Below are 26,359 nucleotides of genomic sequence, written 5' to 3' on the forward strand. Positions count from 1 at the left end.
AGCAAACACATTGAAGTTAATAGAAATAGCTTTGCTTTTTCTTTTTTTTTTGGTGACAGGGGAGTACAGTTTTTCTGACACATTTGGATTTTTTCAAGACAAAATTCAGATATGAACCACTTAACACCAGTCCCACAGGTCAGACAAGAATGTCGCGTTCTGCCATGGAAAGTTGTGTTCAATAAAAGTGCTCAGATAGGTAATTACAGTTTCACCGATTCTATAAGGACATAAAAATAGTTGAAAAACTACATGTGGGAATAAAAAAAATAATAAAAAAATCATAGATGATGAAAGCGTGTTGTTCAGCAAGCAATCTCACAAGTGACTTCTGTCTAACGCAGTGCAAAAATTAGCAAAGAAAACAGTGAAAAAGTAAAACAGGGAATATATAATTAGGAAATCTAATATTTCCTTTTAGATGTAAAGGGATAAATAAAGTGCAAAGTGCGGTTATAGTCTGAAGAGTACAAAACACGGATAACCTTACTTTATTCATTGTATGTCTTGTTATTATACTAAAATAAAAATTAAAAAATTATTAACTCTTGTAAGTTTGAGAGAAGAATAAGGGTGGGATGGAAGATCCAATTGATTACACTTTGCCTGTTCATCAGCATCCACACACCAGAACCCTCATCCGCACTGGGATGTGACGATCCAGCAGTCAGAAAGCAATGCGTTTTGAATTTGACACCCTAAGCTGAATTGCCAGGCGAGCAACATGGGAAAAAAAGAAGCAAAACAAAATTCTTGTCTTTCAGCCTCGGAGCCGTTATGTTCACCAGGGAGCTGGCGTGGAAGCTTAGAGAGGATTTCCAGCCACTTTTCCGATTATAACCACACTTCCAAGCGCTACAGGGACGTGCTCATACTCTACGAGATAGGGAGAGGTCTGAGACGCAGCGAAGACAGCGGTTCCTCACACTCACAACACCTCAAAAGCAGCTTTCAACGAGAAAAACTAAAACATACCAGGCAGCATTCAGAGAAGGATTTTTTAGGAGGCCGTGCAGGAGGGGGTGGTCCCTGATCCCACTCCCAGAAGGCCATTGAGTTCTGACGAAGCAAAAGCTCCTCCGATGGCTAAGAGGAGGCAGATGCCCCGATGGCAGAATAGCCAGAAAGAAAGAAAAGACAAAGCAAAAGAAGCATGCATATGATCCACAGCCAAATAAAGAAGAAAGTAAATACACGACAAAGTATTGAAAAGGCTCTGCTGAGATACACACACAAGGCAAAGTTTAAAATATGCTCGCAAAGCCACGTTAGCAAAAATAGCAACCAACATGTACAAGTGCTGTTTTGCCGTGTTTCCATGAAACATCGTTTGAAGCTGCGGTTCCAGAGTCCACTCATCCTTTTGGGCTGCAAATGCCAATGCTGGCCAACATTATGCAGCAAGATTTACCACAAAACAGCAGGAATGTTTTATTTTTGCTAGTGACATACAAAGGAAGCACATGGAAATTAATGGAAAAATATGGAGGAACATATTTAATGAAGGACAAGAAACTGAAAAGATAGGAAAGAAATGCGTGTGTGTGACTGACATTTACAAGAGGCATGGGAGTTTCCAAGCTTTAGGCATGAAAAGGCCCCAAAGTCTTAACCTTTCAAAAAGGCTTACTCATGTCAGGAATCTATGTAAGAGAGAGAGAAAGAAAACTGCTTTAAAAAAAGAAAAAAGTCCTGCCGCATTCGCCTCTACAGCGCTGACATTTATTCAAGGACTTGACTTCTGCAGAGACCTTCACTGGGCCAGAGCTCGGCAGCTGCACCCAAGCAGGCACCAGGGCTCTGCTCTCTGCATGCAGCGACACGACTGGGGTCCCTGTCAGCAAATAAGCCCTTTTCCTGAGGACAAAGGGGCTATCTTATTCCAAAATTAGTAAAAGCATTTTATTTCTGTCATGTGCTTTGAAGTTGTACAACATACACAGGCATCCGTGACAAGCAGCGCCTAAATGAAACGGCCGCAGAAACCCACACAAACCCTCCGGTAGCATCAAATCTGCCTGAAGTAACAAGGCATCGTTTGTCTAAATTGCATCTCCTGGATCACAAGCTCGTGCTGCCCCGCAGATGATGCCACCTACCTCCCTCAGATCGTTGTCCAGCCCGATGTGCTCCGAGTGCTGCCGCAGGCGGTCTTTCCTCCGCTGCGTGGTGGTGCTGCGACTGGCCCAGCGGCTGGAAAGTCAGAGAGAGGGAAGATGCACGTGAGTGGGAAATATTGGGAGAAAAAGCCTGAGTTGGGAGCCAGAGGACATCCGACAGGTCAGGAAATTCGACAGCAGTGGGAGAAACGAAAGCACAAACTTGGACGTTGCTGGTGCCTGACCTCCCCATGGGAAACCAGCTGGCAGGTGACAGGCCACCGAGCACCCAAGGGACAAAAGCCCCGACAGAAACATGCCCACTGCCCGCCAGGGTCTCCAGCGAGAGCTTCTGTGTTACCCAAAGTGCAGAGCGTCGATGCCACCACCAGGAAAGTCGTTGTACTTGGTTACCCAACAACACCGTTTTTACTGCATTTGCTGAAGTTTGGTAAAATCGGTGCCTGTATGAACAACCGAAATACAATGATGTATTTTAAGTAACAACTTCTGAAATTTTCCTCCTTCGTGAGAGGTGGTACTTCTCCTTTCTCCACTTCCTGTGGTACTTCCAGGAATTATTTCAGAGAACCTCGTCATTGCAATAGTAACTACTGTGATACTGGGTGCACCTATGTCTAAAGGTTACAAACAATGTTGACTTCCTGGGATTAATCATGTTGCTGTCTTCACCACATCTTTTTTTGCACTGGGTTTCTAAATACCACAGAAAGCCTGTATTTTTTGCTACATGTTCGTATATGTCCAGCTGACTTCTTTCCTCATCTGAAGCTGTTGCCCGAAAGCAGCCGCTTGGTAACCAGGTTTGAAACTGAGCAACCTTAAAGCTCCCAAGTGCCCAAACTCTTTTAGGCCAGATACTATAACAAAACACAAAGCAAGAGAACTCTGTCCTGAGGAATTTCCAGTCTGATTGTGGGGTTTCTAATACTACCGTGGCCTTCTGTCAAAGCCTTGAAAACAAAACAGCTCAACTGGTACAGAGAATAAATAAGTTAATAAATTATTTATAAAAGAAAGCTGAAATAACACTGTATAAAGCAACCTATCAAGCATTAAAAATAAGTATCTTAATGCACATGAAGGCTACATCTTCAGAATGATACTGTGGCTGTGTTTATCAAAATTAAAAATATCTTTCAAATACACTGAAAAAAAAAGCACCTTAAAGTGTATAACCTTTTAATCGCTTCGTGAAGTCACCTCTTCTGCCTCTCTCCTGCACTCAGAAGTTAAAGAGCAAAACCAAGGCAAAGCAGAACACGAAGCCTGCCCAGGGCAGCGCTCCAGCTCTGGTGGCTGGTGGGACGTATGAATGGGACGTAGGTGGGACGTAGGTGGGACGTAGGCTCTACCTACGGGAGGAAACTGCCTGGCAGAACTGGAAGGGATAACCTAAATCTGGAAGGAAAGAAAAGGAAAGAAAAAGAAAAAAAAAAAAAACACCACAAAAAAAACACCCCACACTCCCCAAATTCAGTACTTGAGTCAATCAGACCTTCCAAAACCCGTCTCCATCCTGGCCCCTCTGCTCCAGATGGAAGTTTCCATGCCAGGCACCATGCCAGAACAACTGCCGTGAGATGTTTTTATCTACAGGAGCTGTGATCAACAGGCAGAGCCCCTGGGGTTCTCTGCCTTCGATAGATCTATACAGAGGGAAACCTAGAGATGCCCACAGCAAAGACAGAAGTGTGTGCTTGGTGAGCCCCTCCACACAGGTGGTATTGGTGAGGACAGCAGTCTCCACATCCCAAACCCATCTATTTCTGTGTGCACCCCAAGCAGGAGCATATACAAATAGGATCTGGGATCTGAACTGTTTGGGCAAGGAGTTTCAGCTGGTCACATGTAGGCAGTTTCATGTCTGGAGGAGGAAACCCTTGCGCAGAGCTGGACTTGAGTCCTGACATGTCCAACAAGCCATCGGGGATGCACAGGAAGGGGAACCTGACCCAAGAGAAGTTCAGGGATGTGACGCCTGGTAACTGAATCCGTCTGTTTCCAGAGAGGAAGACTTTGCATACATGTACCTATTTCCATCAATTCCTCCAGTGAGGCAACCGAAGACCAAATTTTGGCTAACTGCACAGGTGAAAAGGAAAAAAAGTCACAGAAACTATAGTTTTTGTGGTCAAATTGAAGTCCCTTCCCACCTGCCTCCCAAATAGTGTCAAGAAAACATGTACAAAGGAAGAAATAAACATCTGGGTCTGCATGGAGTTATCGTTCAGCACCTTGCCATCCCGTATGACAAGAAATTTATTTTTAAAGCAGTGTAGCCTCAAGTCTCTAGTAACTAAACAAAACAGCCCAATAGGTGTCTGTACAGCAAATGCTGATACCTTCTCAGAGGAATACATTACTGACATAAGTGTCTTCACACCTCCTCAGAAGTCTTAAAATATACAGCCCATGAGTTTAGTAAGTCACCACTTTCTTTTTTTCAGAAGCAACACCCAACTTGTCATTAGATGTCTGAGGGGGGAAATAAATCCCTACATTTTAACAATCTCAACGAGTAGAAATGCAGCAGAAAAAACACGCTCTCAAACAGAGGATAGCAGACGTAAAAGTGACTTTAGCTATCTGGCTCTGGAGGCCTTCCATATATTGCAAGTTAGTACCGTGCTTACATTTCACACGACAGAATGCCAATAACACATTGGAAAGTTAAGTTATAGTTCAACTATTATCCACATCATATTTTTCAATTTATTTTTTCAATCAATTTTTTCAATTTACATGATATTTTCTGAATTCCAGACAAAGCTTTGATCCCTCTCCACCTGCATTTCTGCAGTTACTGGAAGATTTAAGAATTGCTACAAGCATCCTTTGAGGGAACATGTCTCACCGAAGGTGAGAGCAGAATGAAAGCCACAGAATAATTACAAGTAATACACCATCATTAAACCATTTTCAGTTAATTCCAGCCCTGTACTCCATCTGGGAGAAGCCACAGATCATTCTCCAGATTATTAATCAGAACTGTTTGAACATTTTCAGCATACAAACGTAAAGATCATTGGCCGTTTATGGAAAAAAAGACTGCTGCTCATCAGCCGGAGCAATTACACATGCAGAGAGCTGCGCGCTCCCTCTTTCCCAGCCTCTATGCCAGGGGAGAGGAACTGCCGGGGCGCTGGGTGAGGTCTGTGCTTTTGGATGCCGCTCTGAATCTCTCTGGGAGATTTTGTGAAGATCTAACAGCAGATAAGCAGGATTACGCAGATAAATCTTTTAAAGCTTTTTCTTTACCGGGCCACACGGAATTTTCCCAAAATAACGCTTCAGTATTGCAATACCACCATCACCGCCCCCCAACAGCAGAGATCACGTTTCAAATTACTCCTCCTCTTCCTTTGGTCACACGAAGCGATTCTAAGAGGGGGCAAAAAGCCCTCCCCCAGCGGCCACACCACCTCCCCTTGGATGGCTGAAATCCCTTGCGGGTGCCGCTCCTGGCCCTGCCATCCGCTGCTGCCCTGTTCACACCTCAGCCCTGGTGCTCTGCCGAAGCAGCGAGGAGAGCTGTACTGCTTGTTTCCAGCCCTTACACGTGGGCTTTTCAGCTAAACCACCACCACCCGTGTCCCGGTGGAGCGGATGCCAGAGGAGACGAAGCCCTCCTGGCTGTCCCTGCCTTGGGGGGACGAGCCCTGAGCCGCCTGGCACCTGGGAGCACACACAGCGCTGCCGCCCAGCCTAGGTGCTGCCTGAGTACTCCCTGACGCAAAAAAAGGCTTTTCCCCCCTTTATTTTTTGCCTGTAGAGACATGAGCATGGACTACTGGCATATTTCGTTCATTCCTCACAGCGGAGGCGTTGCTACAAGCACCAAGTCTCTGGGGACGAAGCAGCCGCAGCTCGGGCGCTGTGATGTGGAGCGCCCAGGGACGAGCTGCCCATGTAGAAAAGGGAAAAAAGGCCCATTTTGGTTGTCTGCCCATATCTAACGCCCACGCCCAAAGATGAATGCTCTTCACCTCCAGGGGCTGCAAAAAAGCAGTGATGTTTCAGAGGAGGCACCAGGGAAGGCTGTGCTCTGTTCAATAGAGAGAAATGAAATGAAGACACCTCCAGCTAAGACCCTTTTAACGTGAAGACAGTGAAGTCAGTATTGTTTAATGTCAAATCAGACCCAACAAGCATAGGAATAGGTTTGCAGAGCTTGGAGGAAATGCAAAGGTGACATTTGGAAAAGATGTCGCTTAACCTGTGATGTGTAATTTCTTTAATAAAAACGGTAAGACAGCAAAGCTATCTTTGATATTGGAAGCTAATCTAGCAAAACAGCAGCCTCGTACCAGAGACCGGCCATGCTGTACTGCAACCTTATGTACATCTCTCTCACCCTACCTACCCCCTCCTCTCCCTGCCCCTCTTTTTAAAGCTCCATAGAGAAATGAAGAAATTACGTCTGCCCAAGCCAGACATGGCTGTAATGGGTGGGATATACACTGCAGTACTGCTCCTAGAGAACAAGAACGCAAGTGAGGCATCCAGAAGACAACTTCATTCACAGACTGATTATAACCAATATTGCCATCACCACGAAAATCACTGCCGTAATTCACAACCTATTTACAGTGATAACAAAGAGCAAAGGAAGGAGGAAAATGCGCTTGTCTATGGGACAGAACCTAAATCTCCTCATACAGATCAGCTCCTGAGGCAGACTGCTATTTAGGTCTGCAAATCATGACAATACCCCTTTTACCTCTATAATTCCATCAAAGGAGCTATCTGACTGCATTTCTGTATTCATAAGTTAGCACATAGATGTACTATGCCTCCAGCAAATCCCCCTAAAGCACGTATGCAGCCTGCACACATTAAGTACGCACAGGCTGCACAGGTAATCTGCTCGGGTTCAGGAGCAGTTTGACATAGAGTTTCCAAGTGAAATACACGTCAGACCAAACAAATTAAAAGGAAGGTGGAAACCAAGCTCCGCCTGATCACGGATGGGCTGACAGAGGGGTTCTGCGCTGCGAACCTGCTCTCCACACACTGCTCCACAGTAATAGAGACTAAAGCACCTTTTCCATCTCTGCTGTTGGGCTGAACAGCAAAGCTTTTAAACTGCTGATCGGGTGGACAAAACCGAGCAAAACGCCTTGCAGGGAGTGGTCTTGCACTGACAGGCCGTCTGGTCAGATTATATGGAAAGAAGGGATTTAAAAGGGTGGTACCCACAACAGGCATCCTCTGCAAGGAACAGCGGCAGCAATTTGCCAGCACCACCCCGTAAGCCCTGACCAAGCACTGTCCTAAGCCGTATTTAATTTGCCAACTCCCCTGAGACAATAACACTCTTCAGGGGACAGTAAATACAACGGAGGATGCAAAGGATGCAAGGATTCGACACACGTTTTTCCCTGTGAGCTTTAATTCTGCACAGCTATTGTTATAGTAAAACAATGTATTAACCAAAAGAAGTTAATTGCCCTTCTGCCACCTTGCACCAGTTGAGCAGAGGATCAGTACTGCAGAGACTCACCCATCCCCACAGCACACAATTCCTATTTCAGAAACCATTTTCAAGCACAGCCTGTCCGACACACTTTAATCCCGAAAATGAATGTATTTGAACACAAGTGGTTAATATTTTCATTGCACCTGTCAGTGGTTTGCTATATTAGGTTACCTAATGTATAGTAACTGCTTGTTTCAGATTTTCATGTGTAAAAGGTAAGCTTTTACTACTTGCAAAGTTTAAATAACATCAGCGTTATGTGGGGATGGCTCATTGCTGATTCATTTCTCGCTCATTTGGATGCAGTACAGAGATGCTACTCTATACTACTTGAAAATGCAATTGTTTGGCTTGATTAAATAAGAAATAATAAAAAAAGCTTAATCGAAGACAGCCAGCCTTAAAACTGTACCCAACAGATAAGGAGGCAGAAAAAGCCCATATAATATGAAGCACTCAGTAGAAAAGACAAAACATTTCCCATATGAAAAATAACTTAGTTAAAACCAGAGTGAATTCTATCGTCATATGGAGTTCAGTAACCACTTTGCGTTGTCTATATGTATATATCTCATACTTGCTTTAAAAACATTAACCGATGTTAATGTTAGTGAACAAGTCAACAGCAGTTCTATTTAAAAAATGAGGAGAACCAGAGCGGCAGGCAGATAAACCCTGGGCAGTTCACAACTTGAAGGGGGGGCTGGCAATAGAGGCCACAGGCCAGTGTCCACACAAGTCGTGCTACAAACCGGAGCACAAAAATATACCCATTCCGTGCACTCCTCATGCATGATTTTTACAAATAAATACTGACACAGCGGTGAGGTCAGCAAAACACGGCAAAAGGAACAAACGCCTGGAGAAAGCAAACAAATACTTTTGAAATGTGCTCTATGGGTAAGGGCAACGCATCGCTTGGCCTCCTGACCGCAGGCTTCGGCTGAGTGTGGCGGGGTCTGTGCTTGGAGACTTGGACCGTGCCCTCCTTTGGGGATCGCTGCAGGTCAGGTAGGACACAGAGGACAGACAAAAGCACGAAGCTCACAGGAAGCCGGGACACAAGCGAGAGGGGGCTCAGGAGAGGGAAGTGTCCAGGGCAGGAAAGAGGAAGCAGGCTGGTCAGGGGAGGAAGCAAGGAGGAAAGCGGGACTCAGATGAAGAAGGTGGGGGAAAAAAAAAACAGGGCTAAACAAAGAGAAAGGCAAAAAAGGATAATTTAAACCATTTTGTAAATGTGTAACAAAGCAAAACCTCCCCCTGAAAACCAAAAGAAACTAAGAAAAAAATATATCAGTTCAGTTGTTCTTTGCAGGCATTCACTACCAATTGCCAGAATGCAAATCTATTCCCATGCTTGGTGTGCAATCAGGGTTTTTCTCTGCAGTATTTAATCTCATTTATCAAGCTTCTTAGTACAAATTAAGTTACAAGGTAATCAATTAGATTGAAAACACAGCTTGTTTCATTGTTTTAATTTTGCACTGTAAGCATATTCACCCTAATTTAACAATTAGCTAATCAAAGACCATGAAGTGTTTATGTAGCTTGGCTTTTTGTCATTCAAATTCCTTTCCTGGATCATTGCAGACGCATCAGCCAGCGGAGTCCCAGCCACAATTTTAAAAGCCTGGCAGAAAACACATGCGGGGAAGGAAGAGGGGAATGTGTAGAAACCACAGTGTGGTGCTGGGGTTTCAAAAAAGGAAAGGAAGACTCCGGAAACCGCTGCTTATTTTCCAGATAAATAGACAAACTGCTTAAGGAACTGCAGCCTGTTTCCTCCTGGGATGCTTTCTAGGAGGACTTCTGCAGAAGCCACTGCTCTACAAGGTTAGAGCAGCGTGGACGGGCCACTTCTGCACCCAGAGGAAGCTGCAGCTGCTCTCTGTAGGTTCAGAAGGTTTTCCCATGACTTGGGGGATGTATCAAAGGCGACGAGTGTGGAGTCCCTTAAGTGGGACATTGGTGCCTGATGGGAAAGAGGACAGAACCGGTTGGGGTTTTTTGTTTGTTTTGGGGGTTTTTTTTAAGTGCTGTCAGCTAGGATGAATTGCTCTTTACAGAAAAATAATGGTTTTTTTAATTTCTAGAAAAATTTGGATACAGTAGTTATCATCTTTTGCCTAAGTTTAGATCTGCATATTCTGCAGTTAACGTCTTTCCATGTCCTCGCAGTTTCAAAAAGATTATTAGGGAAACTGTATACCTGGGAGCCTATTCTCCAGTTTTATGGAGGTGGGGATTTGGGGTGGGGGTTTTTTGTTTGTTTGGGCTCTTTGTTTTGGTTTGTTTTTTTTTTTTTTCGTTTGTTTGCTTTTAAACTTTTCATTTCTTTTCAAGTAAAGTGCAGTTTGGAGGGTTTTTTTTCAGTGAAGTTCTTGCTTAGATGAAGGAGTCGATGTTTCCTTACCACCACAAAGGAAGAGGTAAAGACGAGCCCTAATGACACCACACATGCACCTGCAGCCTGGCCAGAACAGGAGAAAATGTAGAAGGAGGCACTCCCAACCCAAAAATGACCAAGCAGATGAGAGAAAGCGGCAAACAGCGTTGCCCTGGCTGGGGCCAGAGGAGTACAGGTTCACCCCCCTTGTCCAGTTCTTTTAGAGGACACCTTGGGGGGAAGTGGGAGGAGGCAGCAGAGTGCGAGAAGTGGTGCAAAGCACGCTGCCGAGCCTGGCCGCAGGCTGACAGATGAAACATTAATAGACTTCGCTTCCACGACAGGCTTTGGTCTTTTAACACTTACACATGGCAGTGTGATCAGCATTTGTTTCCGGCTGCGTTTAGGTGGAAATGATCCAATGTGACCGTCAACCCTCCCCCTCCGTCCCCAAGCCCCGCTCTCCATGCCCAGCAAGCAAGAGCCAGACACTTCCTCTCCCAAACTCAATTTCTGCCTGGCTAGGCAGCGTGGTTTTCTGCGATTACATACAGGATGTAGGACTAAACGCACTAAAAGTGCTTGATCCTTGCATTGCGTTTCTGATTTAGATATAATATATTTTACATACAACAGCCCAGTAACTGACAGAGGTCCCTTCAGTGCTCTGCCTGACTTCAGGAAGGGAACAGCTAGATAACCTTATGAGCTCCTCCTAGTTATATGTTTGTTACTTTACCTGTCCACAAAGGGAAGCAGTAAAAAGCTGATCGCTGGCCAGTGAGGACAGGTTTTCATTAAAACGGCTTTGAATTGGTTTATTTGACACTGTCCAAAAACAATCAACTGGAGCATGGAAATGATTTATTTTTTTTTCCTCCTTGCAAATACACTTCCTTTCAAAATTACAAGACAAAATTTTCTATGTAAAACTGAAGTTTGCAGAAATAATTCTCATCTACATAGCAACACCCTTTGCACTAACTTTCTGAACACACACTAGCTACATCTGAAGTACTGGGGAATGGAGCCGAAATGTTCTCTTCCCCCATCCCCATACACAAAGGCCTGGTTCTATATGCAAGTCTAACATATCTCCAAGAAGCATATACTGGGAAATTCATATTAATGGAAGGTTATACTTCAATTGATTTTGTGGTCAAAAGAAGCATGCTGTATTTGCAGAGAGCATGAAAAGACTATCTGTTTTATACGGGGGTGTAAATTCAGCAGAATTTCACGTCTTAAATGAGAGAGAAAGAGAGTCCACTCAGCTGCTCACATAAAAAGCCAGGAAGCAGAAAGATATAAACAGATGGTCTTGAGATTTTCCAATTACAAACCTTTTTGGCAATATACAACTGGAGGAATTCCAAACATTTGTCACTTTGACATCGCTTTGCAGTAAGTAATGGGATTTTGGTACTTACAAATTCTGAAATATGCTGCAATTTGAAGACCAAAACCAGCTATCTAAATCAAAATTATCACTCAGGGAGTTAAAGTCATATTTTAGAATAGGTACCAATCTAACAGAAGCATCTCAGAAGGCATAAGGAAATCTATTTTTAATTTGATGCTTATTCACAGATTCACTAAGATCCTGCAATAGAGCCAGAAGATATAAGTAACTTTGAGCAGGCTGGGCACACTCACACTGTTAAACTGAAACCCACCATAAGGATAGGAGGCAGACTGCTAAACACAGCATCCCACAAGATGAAGAAATCCTCCATTCCTCAAGGGAGCATTACCTGTAAACTTTTGTCTCAATTTGCAAGAAGACTGCAAACAAAGGAGCTTTGAAATACGCATTCCTCCTTTTGGTTGGTTTGGTGTGTTGTTTGTTTTTGGGTTTTTTTTTGTAATTTCTTTTAAAGAATTGCAATTCTTTAAACATTCAATGCTTAAGGATATCTTATTTTATCATTTGCAAGTCTTATTCCTAGTAGGTTATTAAAAAGGGATTAGCTAGCACTGGGAGGTACAAAAGGCGTATAAATAGAATTGAGTGGGCTCCTCATACAGGAGCTCAGAGCAGCGTGTGTGTGCATGCACATGTCTAGAACAAGAACTAGCTTTAACATTTGGACAATTGTAGCTTTTGGAGCTCTCAGATTTATCTGTGCTCCCACACTTTGACCTACCACAGAAACTGGAAGGGGCAGGTCACCTGAGCTAATAGCTTGAGCTAATAATTTCATGAAGTTGTAATCATTGATGCACAAATCTTCCATTTTTGAAGGGGGAGAAACCCCCCTCATTCATGGGTTTTGAGGGAAGATAGACACAAACAAAAAAGTAACTTACAGCGCTTACTTTATATTATAACTGTACAAATGTAAAGTGTATCAGTACTCCAGATTCTCGTTTTACATTAGGTAAATTAACTATGTAATGACATGCTCAGTTCCACAGCTATAGGTACCTTCATATCAAAGTCCACAACAGAACCTTATCATATCAGAAGAGAAACCCAGGTACAGAACCACACACTTTCCCCCCTCACCAAGATATCCTTCCAGGTTATTCCAATGCAGAAACTGAAAGAGAGCTATAAAAATCTTTGGGTTGTGTAATAACAGCTAAAGAAAAAAGAGGAACGGTGTGGGCATTAATTTCATTCTGCACAATGGTGTCTTGGTTTCAATATCAAAATTTCTTTCAGAACCTGAATTTTGGCTCAGGTTTCCAAAATATCCTATTCAGTGCAAAACAGAAAATAAATTAATTTTAAATTTATTACAGCAATGATAAAACTAAAAATTTGTATGAGAAGACACAGTACTTACCACTCAATAGAAACCACTACTGAGGAATCTTCCCAAAACCAGAGGTAATGCTGTCTAAGATAAGCTAAACCATGGCTATAACTTCAAAAATTGCAGTCCGTACAAACCAGAAATGGAAAGAGTTGCTAAGGTTCATTAGACTGGTCAGAAGCCATCCAAAATAAGGACTACTGTCTAATGGTGTAAATCTTTTATAGGAGAAACCTGCTTTCAGATCCAGAAAATAAAACCTGTGCTTACTTGTTATTGGTGGGTCCCGTTGCCAAGACATCCGACTGCAACTTCGGGAAAAATCCTTGTTCGTATTTCCCTTGGCCGATCTTCATATCAAGTAAGTGTGGGTGGATGGCTGTGTGGTCAATCTTCATCAGCCGCTGCTCGATGGACTGGGCTGCAAGTTACAGTCACAGGTGAACAACTGCGTTAGCGAACCCCCTGAAGACACGTGCTACAACAACAGAAATGGTCATGCTCCGATCCTTGAAAACGCTCTAAAAAGTTAAGTAGTGACTTTAGACCGAGAAATCTGCCACTTACAGAAGTGAGGGAACATCTGTGCTGTTATTTTGTTATTTTGCTTTTAGTTTCTTCACCCAACACAACTAGCATTGGCACGAGCAAGTTAGCCATTAAGCAAGCAGGTCTTTACGAGAGCCTATGAAATGGGTGATGAATTGGCAAGAGCAGTCCAATCTTTCCCTGCAATTCGGTGTTTGGCTTTAACGCTCCCTTGGCACGATGGAGACCTCTGAGGCTGGTTGCAACTGTCCGTGGGGTCAGGCACCTCCCTTTGCCCCAGACACGTCTCCCTGGGCAGACACATGGGGGGCGATATCAGAGTTTTGAAAACATCTGGCACTTATAATACCTCCTGAAACTAGGTATACTGTTATCTGACACCTATAAAGGTCCTCCTCCTGAAATTGGATATGCCATTCCTGGATGACAGGCCTTCAAAAAGCATAGCTAACTGCAGCCAGGCCTGAGCAGCATCAAGAAGATGAACAGATGCTTGGAAACAGGGGAGGCTACAGCAAGACCCAAGGGGGCTCCCTGGGAATCTCGGCTCTGCTGACACTAATGCGGTTTGGTCGTTTGCTTCAAGGACGTGAGGATTTAATCACAAAAATCTCAAGCAGGATGAAAATAAATTCTGTCACCCTCTCAACACTGAGTCAGATGCACTGTGAAGGAGAGGGGAAAGGAAGTGTATGGGGGAAATCAGCATTTAATTAGCAACTTTAATATTCAACTCTATAGCCCATCCATTAACGGGCAGGCCCGTTCTTTTCAGCATATCACAACTAGTGAATAAATATGCAAAACGTGGAAGCTAAATCCATTTTCCATTTGTCAAGAACAACACAGAACTAATTTCCTACTTTATAAAACTGTGATGGGAAAGAAACTGTCATAAGATTTACAGACGTTATCATTAGAAACTCGGCAGCTTTTTTCTTTCCCCTCTCAAAAGAAATTTAAAAATCCCTTTGTGTGGTTTTATTTTGGAGAAAAGGACTGGGTAGTGTGGGGTCAGGGGTTTGAAGGGTTCCGAAAATAATAAGTTAAACAAACAGGTGCTGGATCGGTGCTAGGGTCACATATAACGTGAATGGTAAATAGGAAGGAAAGTTGATATTACTATCAGTTTGCTGCTTTTCACAAGACAGAAAATGAGGTTCCGGTGCCACAATATCTACCAAAACTAGACGCTGAATAGACAGTCGACCTGCAAATTAGAATTGTTTTCAAATAGAAAAAGTTAAGCAGAACGCAGGATTTCTATTTCTGCCACATTTGTAAGAAGTAAAATGCTCTGAAGGAACTAAAAACAATAACCAAAAAAAAAAACCCACCCCCCAAAAAAGAGAAATGTTTGCCCCAATTCATTAACATGTTTCCCAACAAATTTAAGGGTATAATTTCCCTGTATTACTTGGAAATGAAATAAATACTTGCACAGTAAGACACTCAAGTATAATTTGGAAATGCATCCTGTGACTGTAATGGAAATAAATACAAATCTTCAGTACACAGTGTATGCTTCATTAACACTGAGCATCTATTGCTGGATCGACTAAATATGCCACACTGGATCAGGTCCCCGGCATCCCCTGCTGCTCTATCCAAATGGTGTAAGGCAAAAAAAGGTCTCTTTACGGGAAGAGGGAGACAAGGCCAGCAGAACAGACACCAGGGCTCAGCTCCTTGGTGTGGCTGGCGCTGGTCCCACCACCACAGTGAAGGAAATCTCTCCTGGCAATGGACCAGGAGCTGCCTGAAATGAGAAACGGCAAGCCCAGCTCCATGGTGTGGTTTGTGTTTATTAAAGGCACCAGCCTAGGAGAGCTCAGAGGGAAGGTAAAGGCTCCCGCTGGTTTTAGCATTTAAAAGCATGCTGAAGTTTTTGCCTAGGGAAAATAAGGACACAGCTGAGTCCTCCTCAGGTTGCTCTAGGGCTTCCTCACCAGCTGCATTGCTCAGATGGCTGAGGATCTATATTTCTTTGTGGCTGACATTGTACTTTTGAATATTTTACCAGCCTGTCTGAACATACCTGCTTCTTTCAAAGTGCTGCATTTCTGATAGTTGGATGTCCGCAGTGCAGGGGCCCTTACATTATATAGCCTTATTTTCTCAATTCGGGAGTCAAAAACTCGCAGAAAAGGGTCCTTCTCTTCCCACTGGGAGATTATCTTATTGTCTATGAAGGTTGCAAACATCTGTGTTTCGATGAAGTGTGAAAGGAATGGGAGGTAAGGCTCGGGTTGGTCCGAAAGGAAGGAAGCCTGAAATGCAGAACAGCTCGTTAGTGCTACGTTCCCGCCAAGCTTCAACATGATGAACCGCCCTGTGGCAGAAAAACAACCCAGCAGCCAACGGGAAGGCTTGGACAAGGTTTCCCCACCACAAAAACACCTCTCAGAGAGGTGTGAATCCATCTACAAAGGGGTTTGGTTCGAGGGTCACCTCTTGTGCCACGACTGTGAGAAATAAGCAGTCAGGGAGGCTTTGGGACAGCTAGAGTAAAGCGATTATGGAGTTACTGAAGTAGTGCTCGTGCTGCCAGCCTTTTGAAAGCAGCCTAGCAGCTACCACCAGAAGGAACCAGCCCTCCGCAACCCACGGCAGACCACCACCACATGTGCCCACTTGGGACCTCTGGTCTGCGCATCCCTGCTGGGGATCAGATCACTTATTAAGGTGCTACACCTAATCAAGGGGTGTACAGTGCTCTTTTGTGAAGTTACGCAGGGCAATTAATCATGAATTTCCAATTAAAACTGAGAGTGTGCCTATGTCTCTAACTGAGCTTTGACAACCCTAACCTTAACAGACCCTTTTATTGTAGCAGCAGTAGCAGAGGTTGCCTAAACAACCCCCTCCTTTTGAATGCTGCACTGTTCAACGCCTGAATACTAACAAGACCAATAAAAGGCATGGCAGCATTTTTTTTGATCGAAAACTGACTCAGATCAACATTTAGCTTGTTCCTGACTGTTTATCCCTCTAACATTCTCCTTAGAGAAGGGCTTGTATCTGAAAAAGTTGATGGTTAAGAGCGTTATCTACTTTGCAGAGTCACTTGGAAATAATAACCGCACAAGCTTCCCAACATTTCTCATCCCTTTTGCTAGCCTACAGCCTGTTTATTTCCCCATTTCTAATCTCAGCTTCCTTTTCACTCTTGTGTACACGTTACAATGGAGTAATAACAGTACTCTTCTGCCATAACAATGTGATAACCCTCTACAGAACAGCACCACCCATTAACAAAAAGCTCGACTGTGCGATTAGGAAACAAGAAAGACTGGATTCATTTTTTGTCTCATGTGTGCACTTCTCCTCTCAGCAAAGAAAAAGGAAAGAAAGGAAAAAAAAAAAGTCACTTCCCATTGCTGCCCTTGCACCAAACCCACAGGAGCTACCCCCAGCAGCCGGGCAGAAGCCTGCCAGCTCGGTTCATACAAGCCAGGACAGCTCTGACCGGCTCAGTGGATGTGGCACCAATTTACTTTGGCAGGCGATCTCGCCCTCTGTAATCAAAACGGACAAATCTCTCAGTCAGGCAGATGAAGAGCAGCAGATTAAAGAGTACCCAGGCTATATACACATAATATAGCTATTCTCCCCCCGCCTCCCAAAAGCACTTTCATACAGAAAAATGAATACACAGCTATCTTTACTTTGTCAAAGTTTTGCATTTGTTCCCTGTTTGTCAGCCACGACTCCATATCGGGGGCAGCCTGAATGACGAAAGCCTCGTAGTCTGCGAACATCTGCGTGAAGCGGTTGGCGAAAACCTCGCGAAGCTGCACGTTCAGTTTGTAGTCCCTCAGCTCCAGCTCCTCACACGGCAACTTCCCATCCTTCTCCTTCTCGGCGAGGGGAGCCGTGATGGTCATTTTTTCCATCGTCACGCCCGTTCTCTTGGCGAGGGCTTGCAGGCGGGCGATCGTCTCGTTGCCCTTCAGCAGCTCGTACATGTTGAGGGCATTGCCAGGGATGTTCCCGTTCTTCTTGTCGTTCACCAAGTCGCTAAGAACCAGGTTCTTGAGTTTGGTGGCGCTGTCGCTGCAGTGCAGGTTACCCTCCGGCGGGATCCCAAATTGCAGGAGAACCTCGGAGATTTCCTGGATAAACTCCAGCTTGTTGGGGAACTGGGGGAATTCCTCTGGCAGTTCAATGAAATGGTTGTCGATGTCTACAAAGCACAAGTTTGCCTGAAATACAAAGAAAGGTTTCAAAACAGACGCTCAGCACTGAACTGGCTCCCCTGCTAAGCAGCCCTGTATTTCCCGGGATGCTTCCAGACGGAAGGGTAAGAGCACACATATGCAGGAGTCTTTAGCTGCGTTGTCCCGCCTGTGACATTTCAGACTTCAGAAAAGCTGAGGGCCAACTAGATGGCAACAATTTAATGAATAAATAAAGCCTCCTGCCCTCTCCTGTACCCCCAGGACTTGCAGATCCCAAACTTCCCACAACAAAGATTTGATATCCCCTCCCAGACCAGCCAAGGACACACCAGCAAGCAGGATGTGCAGCACCACTTCGTAGCCCACGTAAATACTATTTGTGTGAATTACCAGATCTCAAGGGCACATTTATTTTATCAGTATCCAACTGCAAGGAGCCTCTGTAGCTGTGCTGCTAAGGAACGAGGTGATCAGTGAGAAAGATGGAGCTGCTACGAGCAAAGTTACAAAAGGGAGTCCCATGCAAATCCTTTGGGATCATGTCTGAGTATAGCTCCAGCAGGAGGTCAAGCCCCATTTCCCCGCTCCTCCCTATCCCCTGTTTCCATGGAGGCTTTTAATCTTGGCAATTCCTCTGCCCGAGATTTAAACAGAGTGCTCTTAGACAGCTTTGCTACGAATGGAGATGGATCTCAGTCCATAAGATTAAAGCTAAGTGAAGACATGAATCTAGCGGAGCAGATACTTTTACTAGGAAAGTGTCAATGGGGGGATGGAAGAACCCTACATAAAAATTAATTACATTGCAAATGCACCCTCAGGAATAACAGCAGAATGAAAAGCAGTAATTGATCTTCTGAACTGCGGCTTACATCTGAAATTCTGTCTGAGTGCACTGTGCTGAATAAAATCTTAAACCAGGTCAGATTCCCAAGATGCTGAGCTCTGACGGGTTTTACCCTGGCGTAAAGATGCAGAACGAGAGATGCAGGAACCCACAGGGCAGCAGCAGGTCTTTGTTACCCTGACTTGGCCATTAGCACAGCTCCTCCGCCTTCTCCAAGGCACTTCTACTGTTCTTTACTTCTCACAAAATACTGTAGATTATGTGAACAGAAAGGACTTATTTTCCTCCTTTTCTGAAAAGGTTAATTTTCAGCAGGACAATGCATTCCACAGCAAACATGGTTATAATATATTGGATATTTCAGGGACATGCTTGAGATTAATCACCTTTCACATAGGCATTAGGATTCATTTGGTAAAGCAGAAGTGTCCCTTCAGCTCATTCTTTCATAATAAATTTGGACTGTACAAAGCAAAGCATTTCTTCATACAAAACAATTTGCTTTACTTAACTACACAGCTATTAAAGAGTTGTATGTGTCACTACGGTTCTTTAGCTCAGGGACTGTCTTCTTATCTATCAATATTTCATTTCAAAGGCTTTTTAATTTCAGCTCTGCATATCATTTACAAAATTTGAAAAATGGGATTTGGATTCAGAAAACCCTCGGGGAATTGGTCTCACTTCTCTCTTCAAAAACATCTGATGATTAAAGTTAATGCAGAGAGATTAGTAACCTTAAGACAGCATGATGGCCAGTTGTTAGAATTTTTATCTCTTACAAACAAACGGTTTATATTTAGAGCAAGAGCTTAAAAAGCTAGCCCCTGGCCCGAACAATAAAGACATGCTGAAACGAACAGCGCTTCATCACTGCTCGCACGTTGAAGGATTTTCTATTTTTTATTGTCTTGGGGAATTTGAGATTCAAGATCTTCCCTGTTTGATACCCCGTCTTTCTTTCCCTTTCCCACAGTTACTGGACCTGTGGTGCTTACAAATGCTGTGCTGACATTTTTCACTCATTTGTTAAACTTCGTAACTGGGGGGGTGGTTTCCACCCCACTATTACTCTTCCCTCACTGGCGGTATATAATTTGTTATTCCAGCAATACTGCAAGCGCATCACATTAAAATTTTAATTTAAGGAAAATGACAGCTTAATCTGCTAACTAAAAGCATATGACTAATAATTTTTAAAATTGCAGTAATTACATAATATTAGCATGGTTTTACTGAAAAGCGTAGCTAGATACCAGTTTTATTTCCATGCCAATGCAAATTTCATGTGATTGGGCCACTTTACGCATGCGGTAAGACTTTTTTTGCACTGTTACACGCCACCAAGGCTAAGAACCAGTTACCTCCGCCTTATACTTAAAATAGACTTTTATTAAAAAACACATTATCCTTGCCCTGTGTTTATCCCTGCGCTTCCATATACAAACTCCCCCTCCTGCGTATTCTCCTCTGCTGCTGCTCCCACCTGCCTTCTCAGTAAGAGCACCTATTCGCAGGCCTTAGGGACCCTGTGCCCAGGAGAGGTCCCCGCATGGAGCTGGGCACAGCAGTGCCACCATCACGAAACGTTACAGCCGTGCAAACAGTTATTCTTAGGGTTCCCACTGTTTTTAAGAAGAAACACAAGTTAAAAGGCAGGCACGCTCAAGAGGTGGGTCCAGTCACCATCTCCAATACAGCCAGGCCAGCCACATCCCAAAGACTTTGCAGTATGGAGAGTGATCAGCAGCCAGGTTAAAATGCAAAGCAGTTTCAATCATCTTGTTCAAATTTTGAGGAGAAAAATCTCCATTTCCCTCTCTACCACCAGTGATTTTAACACCTAGATTTGGAGGATGAGCTTTCCTACATTTTTTTCTCTGTGGAAAAGTGTGACAGATCAAGCAAAGTTTTCACTTCCCATTGCATGGGAGGACAGAAGATCTTCAGTCCAAAAGACAATCATTGGAATGAGTCAATATTTTAAAAGCATACGTGTGCGTATGCCACTAAGTGGCTCACAGGCACGGTATTAATGCAAATCTGGCTCATTTGAGGCCAGGAAGCTGGTCTAGTAACAGACCTCAACCTAACCAGGAACACATGGGCTCCCCCATGGGTGGGACGAGGCTGGCAGGATGGGACACCCTTCTCATCAGCAGCTGGGGGACAGGGACAGGTTTATACCATCCAGCAACCGCACCCGAGATCCAGTTTCATAAAGACCATCCCTGAATGAAATGCCCTCTAGCCCTCTATCGATAGGAGTGCAACACTGACAGGGTGACAAAACCTAGTGAAACCTGTGAGGTCGGGAAAGCAGAGAAGCTTTCAGCGTCACAGCAATAAGCAGAAGGAGAAGCATTTAGGAAGTATAATTAGCGGCACTCATTAAATTCAGAAATGGATCAAGAAGGACTGTGGAGACTTCCCCCACTACCCCACTCCTGCTGGCAAACAGTTTTCACGGTGCCAGAGGAGCCTCCTAACACCAGGTGTGGCATTTTCCAGCAGGGATGTGCACAAATATTAATAACACGTTTGAGGATAACGACCCCAAAGGCAGAGACTGACCTCCTGAGGCAGCTCCAGCTTGGAGCGGTCGGTTCCCTCCTTGGACTGCAGCCCCATCAGGTAGGGAACGGGAGCATCCAGAAAATGCAGGAGAGAGGCAGGAAGGATGGGGACGTACACGTGCTGCCACTGAAATGGGAACAGCAGCGTCGTGATCCCCTCCGCCACCGTCATCAGACGCTGATAATCTAGAGAGGGAGAGAGAGAGACAGATATTGAATTGCCTTCCTGTGTTTCTTTTGAAATCCCGTTGGCAAGGACATCAGTGGCAAAACAAGACAGAAACCATGTTTATATGGTGAGATGTTCTTTTGAAAATAAGACAGTACTTAAAAACCTTAAACATTATTTAATGCATCAAAACTCATTACCCCCAGGAAGAAAATGCTGAGCATAAATATTCATATCTTATCTAGATCTATTCCGTCATTAAATTCATTTATTAAAAGGATACCAAACGTTCTCTCTATAGTACAGGATATTAATACTCTAATTCTATAAAAAGCATGTATTTTTACAAGGGAAAAAGAGGAGAAAGAAGTGAATTTCAAGGAAACATTGTGGTTTCTCACTTGCTCTTGCCTGCCTGCTTCTGCTCCACCTGCTACCACTTCTAAGGCTGAGTGTACTTTCCAGAAGACTTGCCTTGGTCACATATAAACAGAAGTTTACAGTCCCTAAGTATTTAAAAGCACTGCTTTCAGGTAAAATCCAAATAGAAGCCTAATACAAATTTAGTTCTCAAAAATATTCTGTATAGCTAGCTTATTTATATTGCATTGTTTTCCCAAATTTGTATTTAATCCACAAGCTCATTGCTTTGCAATGTTTTGGTTCAAGTAAACACACCGTGCATTGTTTTTTAAATTAAAATTTAATTTGATCCAGCTGAGCTGCAAGAATATTTGGATAAGAGCAAATTATTTCTCAAATATCCAGCTGGCATGATGCAATACCACAACCTATTTATTAATATAAATGAGGGAATCTAAATTTGATAACAGAGATTTTTAAAATAAATAAATAATATCACACGTTGGTATTAAAGAGAAGGTCATCCTTACAGTGACTCTCAAACTGCAGACTATCCACCAGGAAACAGGTAAATGACCCCTGGGTCTTGTAAGCTGCTGGTGCATGTGAAACCAGATGATTGCTTCTACTCCATATTACAGCAGCTTCTGCATCAATAACGACTCCTTCCAAGTTTCTAAGAACATGAAAGTACTTAAGCCCTAATTCCTTAAGAATCTTAACTTACGAAGGAGCAGCCCATCTCATTTATGGTAGTCTTTGGTAGGAACACCAAAGTGCAAGTTTGTAAGTGACTCTGAACTTGCACGAGGTGCACGGCACAGACAAGAGGGGGAGTCTGTTCCGATTCCCATCCTGGGCCTCCACCGCTTGTGAAAGCTGCTCTTCACTCTTTGTGGAAGTTGTTCCTGCCGGCTTCAGCACATGGGTATGACATAAGTAAACAGCAAGAGTGGCAGAAGGGATGTCTTCTCTACAGCTGTATCCAAAATCAGTTCTCATCAGTCCCAGGCAAGTCTCGCTAGCTTTGGCTTGAGCAACCAAAAGATTTTCCACTCTCACCACGGCCAGACCTAGATCCTGGCTAACACTTGGGTTGTCGCCCATCTCTCCTAGACCGCTCTGCCCCACTCCAAGAAATTAAAGATATATGTATGAACACTCTGGTTTTGAGTAGGGTAACAAGGCTTTTTTTTTCCCCTGTAACCCCACTGACTGCTTTTGCCTGGATAGGAACCCAGCCTGGCCCTTTCTGTTTCCTAAACAAGCCAGACTGATACCATGGCAGACATCAGCGACAGCAAAAGTGCTGTCATCTGACATTGCTCAGCTATTAGGAGGTCACTGGGAAGATGTGCTTGAATAAATATGCAAATTAAAACAACAAATTGCATAACCCATTCTCCTTCTTGCTAGCACCTCTCTGTGGAAAACCAGCCTGGATCTGCAGAAGGTCAGCTGGCAGGGCAAGAACATTTTTCATCTTGTCTTACTAATAGCTAGTCACTCAATCTTCAAAATGATTTTCATGCACACAAGTCAGTCTCAAGGTTACACCTCAAAACCATTCCCAGTTACAGATCAGCCATTTATGAATCCCTTCCTATGCAATGGTCTATAATTATACACGTCTTGTTGAGGAGCACTCAACAAGAGCATGAAGTCAACTTACAACACCTACCGGTGAAGCTTAGGTGTCTCATAACATTTCATAACCCTGAAAGCTTTAAAGGTTTAAAAAAAAATAAATCAAATACAGAAAGTAGCATGTCTTAGTACGCATGAGAATTTCAAAGTCTGTTTGGATCTACACAGCCATGTGAAATAACGAGTCTTCACAGCAAGGTTGCAAGTATCTTTTTGGATAGGGGCATTCGGCTCTAGAAATGCATGCTCACTTTTCTTTTATGCTATGGATAATACACAACATGGTCATTAGCACAAGTTTTATAACCAATTTACTATGAGGAGAGCTGTTTCTAAAAAAAATTAGTGATGACCAAATTATTAGGCTAATTGTTACCATCTAGCACTGCTTGTTAGCCATTAGCAGAGATAAAAAACAGTTACGTACACAGCAGTTTTCACTGAAGAGAAAGAAGTTCCCAGGTTCTGCCAAAAAGATAATTTTAAAAAACCTGGAAATGGTTCTTTTGATATTTGTTTAATGAAGTAAGAAACTCTAGAAACTTTTTATTTACTTTCAAGCCTGTACAAGGTTAGACACCTATCCTGTAAGGCATAAGGTCATTTTTGATGGAGAGATTCTCTTACCTATCAGCATTTGAGGGAAGCTTAGGTGGTTACTGAGGACAACCTGGAAACAAGGGATTCCTCCATTTCCCCAAACCAGAGAGAGAAAAAGAGGAGACAGAACAGACAAAAAGGAAGAAAGGAAAGAATGAAAGCGGATAGAAAAAACAGGGTTTGTATAGACTGTGTGTGCTTCCATCAAGGGAGAGAGCATTTCCAGATCCTATCCCATCATCACTACTAGACTTTGATAACAATCTCCAACTGCAAGTCGAGTTTTGCCTGTTATTTTATGAATGAGAGGCCCAGGTAGGAAAAACTATTCTCCGATCCTACTCCAACTTTCAGAGCTAGAATAGGGGATTAGATAGTGGTCACCAGTTTAGGAAGAGTCTTTTGAGAAAGGCCTGTTTGTTGGGCAGATCAAGGACACATCAGTCCCGTTTCCCATCCATCTGACATGAAGAAACATCCAGAAAAAATACAAAAACAAAAAACGCTGTCTGGGTGATATCCACAGAGGTTCACAAACTCAGACTGACAAATGGCTCAAAGCAAAGCAATTTCTGAGATCTGTGAAATAAATCCCTTCCTTTCTCGGGGCTCACCCACCTCATGTGGTGTACACCACGCTGGATGCAGTGAAAGGCCCTGCAATGCCAACAAGGCTACTCCTGGCTGCTTTAAATGCATGAGCAGAAGGTCCCAGCCCAGGGGGACGGCCCACAGCAGTAGCTGCTCCCACCAGAGCAAAGATTTGCTCCATGCAAAATCATCCCCGTGTACAGAAATAAGTAGTGGACAGTGGAGACCTAAGCTTGAGGCTTCCTCCCTGTCTCTTTGCTGCACAGCGCCGGTCAGTGGAGAAAGGACCCAGAAGATCTGGAGACTCAGTGAATGTCCCGAACAGCAGACATGTTTCTTTGCAATGTGCAGATGGGCTCTTAGCTTTAAATTTCTCCTTTCCATCTGGTTGCTTCGCCTTTCTTCCCTTCAGTTTTCATTTCTCCCCACTCCCAAAGTGATGACAGCTTATACCACAGTATTTATTCAGCTTGGCAGCTATACCTGCGTTCCTTGCCCTGCCTTCTTGGGACAAGGAACTATCCTGCCTTCTTCTCCAGGACATCTCCAGGGAACATCATCGAGCACAGCCCCTACAGCAAGTTCTTCATGTTCAAAGTTAAATCTCTAATTTGTACACAGGACATTTTCCAAGAGAAACTGATCAAGGAGGATAATCCCAGGGCAAAGTGGCGCCTATGGCTTCTATTGCAACCGCTGCCTCCTAAAAAACACTTAGCTGTATTTGGCACGGGTCTGTCTCTCACACTTAAACCTTCTCCCTAAATGAAGAAGAGGGCAACAGAGTTGAGTTCAAAGACTCTGGATCCAACCCCTTTTTCTGGCGGCATCTGCCAGGGGCCCTTGGCCAAGTCCCTGCATCTCACTTCCCTGCGCTGGACCCCTGGGGACCCACTCTGTCGCGGATCAGCAACTCCGCTATGTGAGCACATTTCAGCCACACTTTACAAAGGTTTCATAGCATTCACATGGCTCATAAAATACAACATAATGCTTAAAATGCAAACCCTGAGAGATTTCTATACAATTACGAATCACTATTCTGTGCTGGAGATGGAAACGGTTTCAGCATTTGAACATAAATGTTTTTCTGAAAGAGGACAACATTTGACAAATATTTGTCTTGATGTTGATTCTTCATAACACAATAACAGGACAATAACCAATCAGCACAGTATTACAACAGATACTGTGCATGCAGAAATATCTATCCCAGAGAGCTTAAAGTCCAAACATGGCAGTGACTGACAAAACAAAACAAAATAATCCTTCTCCTTTCATTTTACAGATAGGGTATAGAAGCTCCAAGATGTTAAGCAATTCACAAAGCTCAACATAAAAATTGCTTTTCCTGCTACAAAGGAGTCTGATATGTCAAAGTTCTTCCCATGTTGCAAGCAAAGTAAAACCAAGATCCTTTGAGAGGGGAAAGGGACATCAGTGTTACCCCTGCCCAGAACAGATAAGACCTCCAAAACAGGTTCAAATTTTTGGTTGTAATGAAACAGATGAGAATTTCACCTGGGACCTACACAGCAAATGCCCAGCCACGGGATTTTTGAGTATAAGGCACGTGTAAACGCACATACACGCTCTTTCAATCCAGAAACGGCCTCCTTGCTGTGATCAGTACAGTGTTATTCCAGTTTCAACACACCCAGCCTTCCTGATGAAAGAACAATCTGGCAGTTTTCCAACTCTCCGTTCCAGTAACCTACCAAAGGTAAGGTAGAAAGCCTACTGCTGAGCTGGAGTCTCAGCCTGGGTCTTCTAAATCCAGTATATTGCTTTAAAAATAGACCATGCTTCATCTTCCCTTTCCTTTTAAAGTCCCACTTTACAGACAATTTGAAAGCACTTGGAAGCATTTGAAAAGATGGGTTATCTGAGCACCACTTCCTTTTCTCTACTGCTTTTTTAACATGTATAAAGTGTGTTTGCAGTTTTGCAAAGCCACATATTTAAATATGTATCCTGGAAGATGATAATCAGATGATGTTCTCAAAGAGGACATTATCAAACGGAACAACACAATTCTAAGCAATAGTTTTAAACAAAACAAAGCCAACAGGAGAGAATAATAATA

The 26,359-nt window shown here is 43.6% G+C and overlaps 1 protein-coding gene across 5 annotated transcripts in view; it reads right to left on the minus strand.

Moving 5' to 3' along the window:
* The window catches only part of DENND5B (DENN domain containing 5B), a 120,164-nt gene that overhangs the window by 23,575 nt on the left and 70,230 nt on the right, over positions 1-26,359 (minus strand). For 2 of the 5 annotated variants that reach the window (XM_063319223.1, XM_063319219.1), the window contains 7 exons: positions 20,902-21,089; positions 16,968-17,504; positions 15,338-15,569; positions 14,423-14,509; positions 13,021-13,171; positions 2,100-2,193; positions 976-1,086 (listed from right to left, as the gene is read on the minus strand). In XM_063319223.1, coding sequence (XP_063175293.1) covers positions 976-1,086; positions 2,100-2,193; positions 13,021-13,171; positions 14,423-14,509; positions 15,338-15,569; positions 16,968-17,504; positions 20,902-21,089 — 1,400 coding nt within the window. The remainder of the gene's footprint in view (positions 1-975; positions 1,087-2,099; positions 2,194-13,020; positions 13,172-14,422; positions 14,510-15,337; positions 15,570-16,967; positions 17,505-20,901; positions 21,090-26,359) is intronic. The other 3 variants (XM_063319237.1, XM_063319245.1, XM_063319229.1) reach the window with 2 other exon arrangements.

This window comes from Chroicocephalus ridibundus, chromosome 1 (assembly GCF_963924245.1).
Source record: "Chroicocephalus ridibundus chromosome 1, bChrRid1.1, whole genome shotgun sequence".
Classification (NCBI taxonomy): Eukaryota; Metazoa; Chordata; class Aves; order Charadriiformes; family Laridae; genus Chroicocephalus; species Chroicocephalus ridibundus.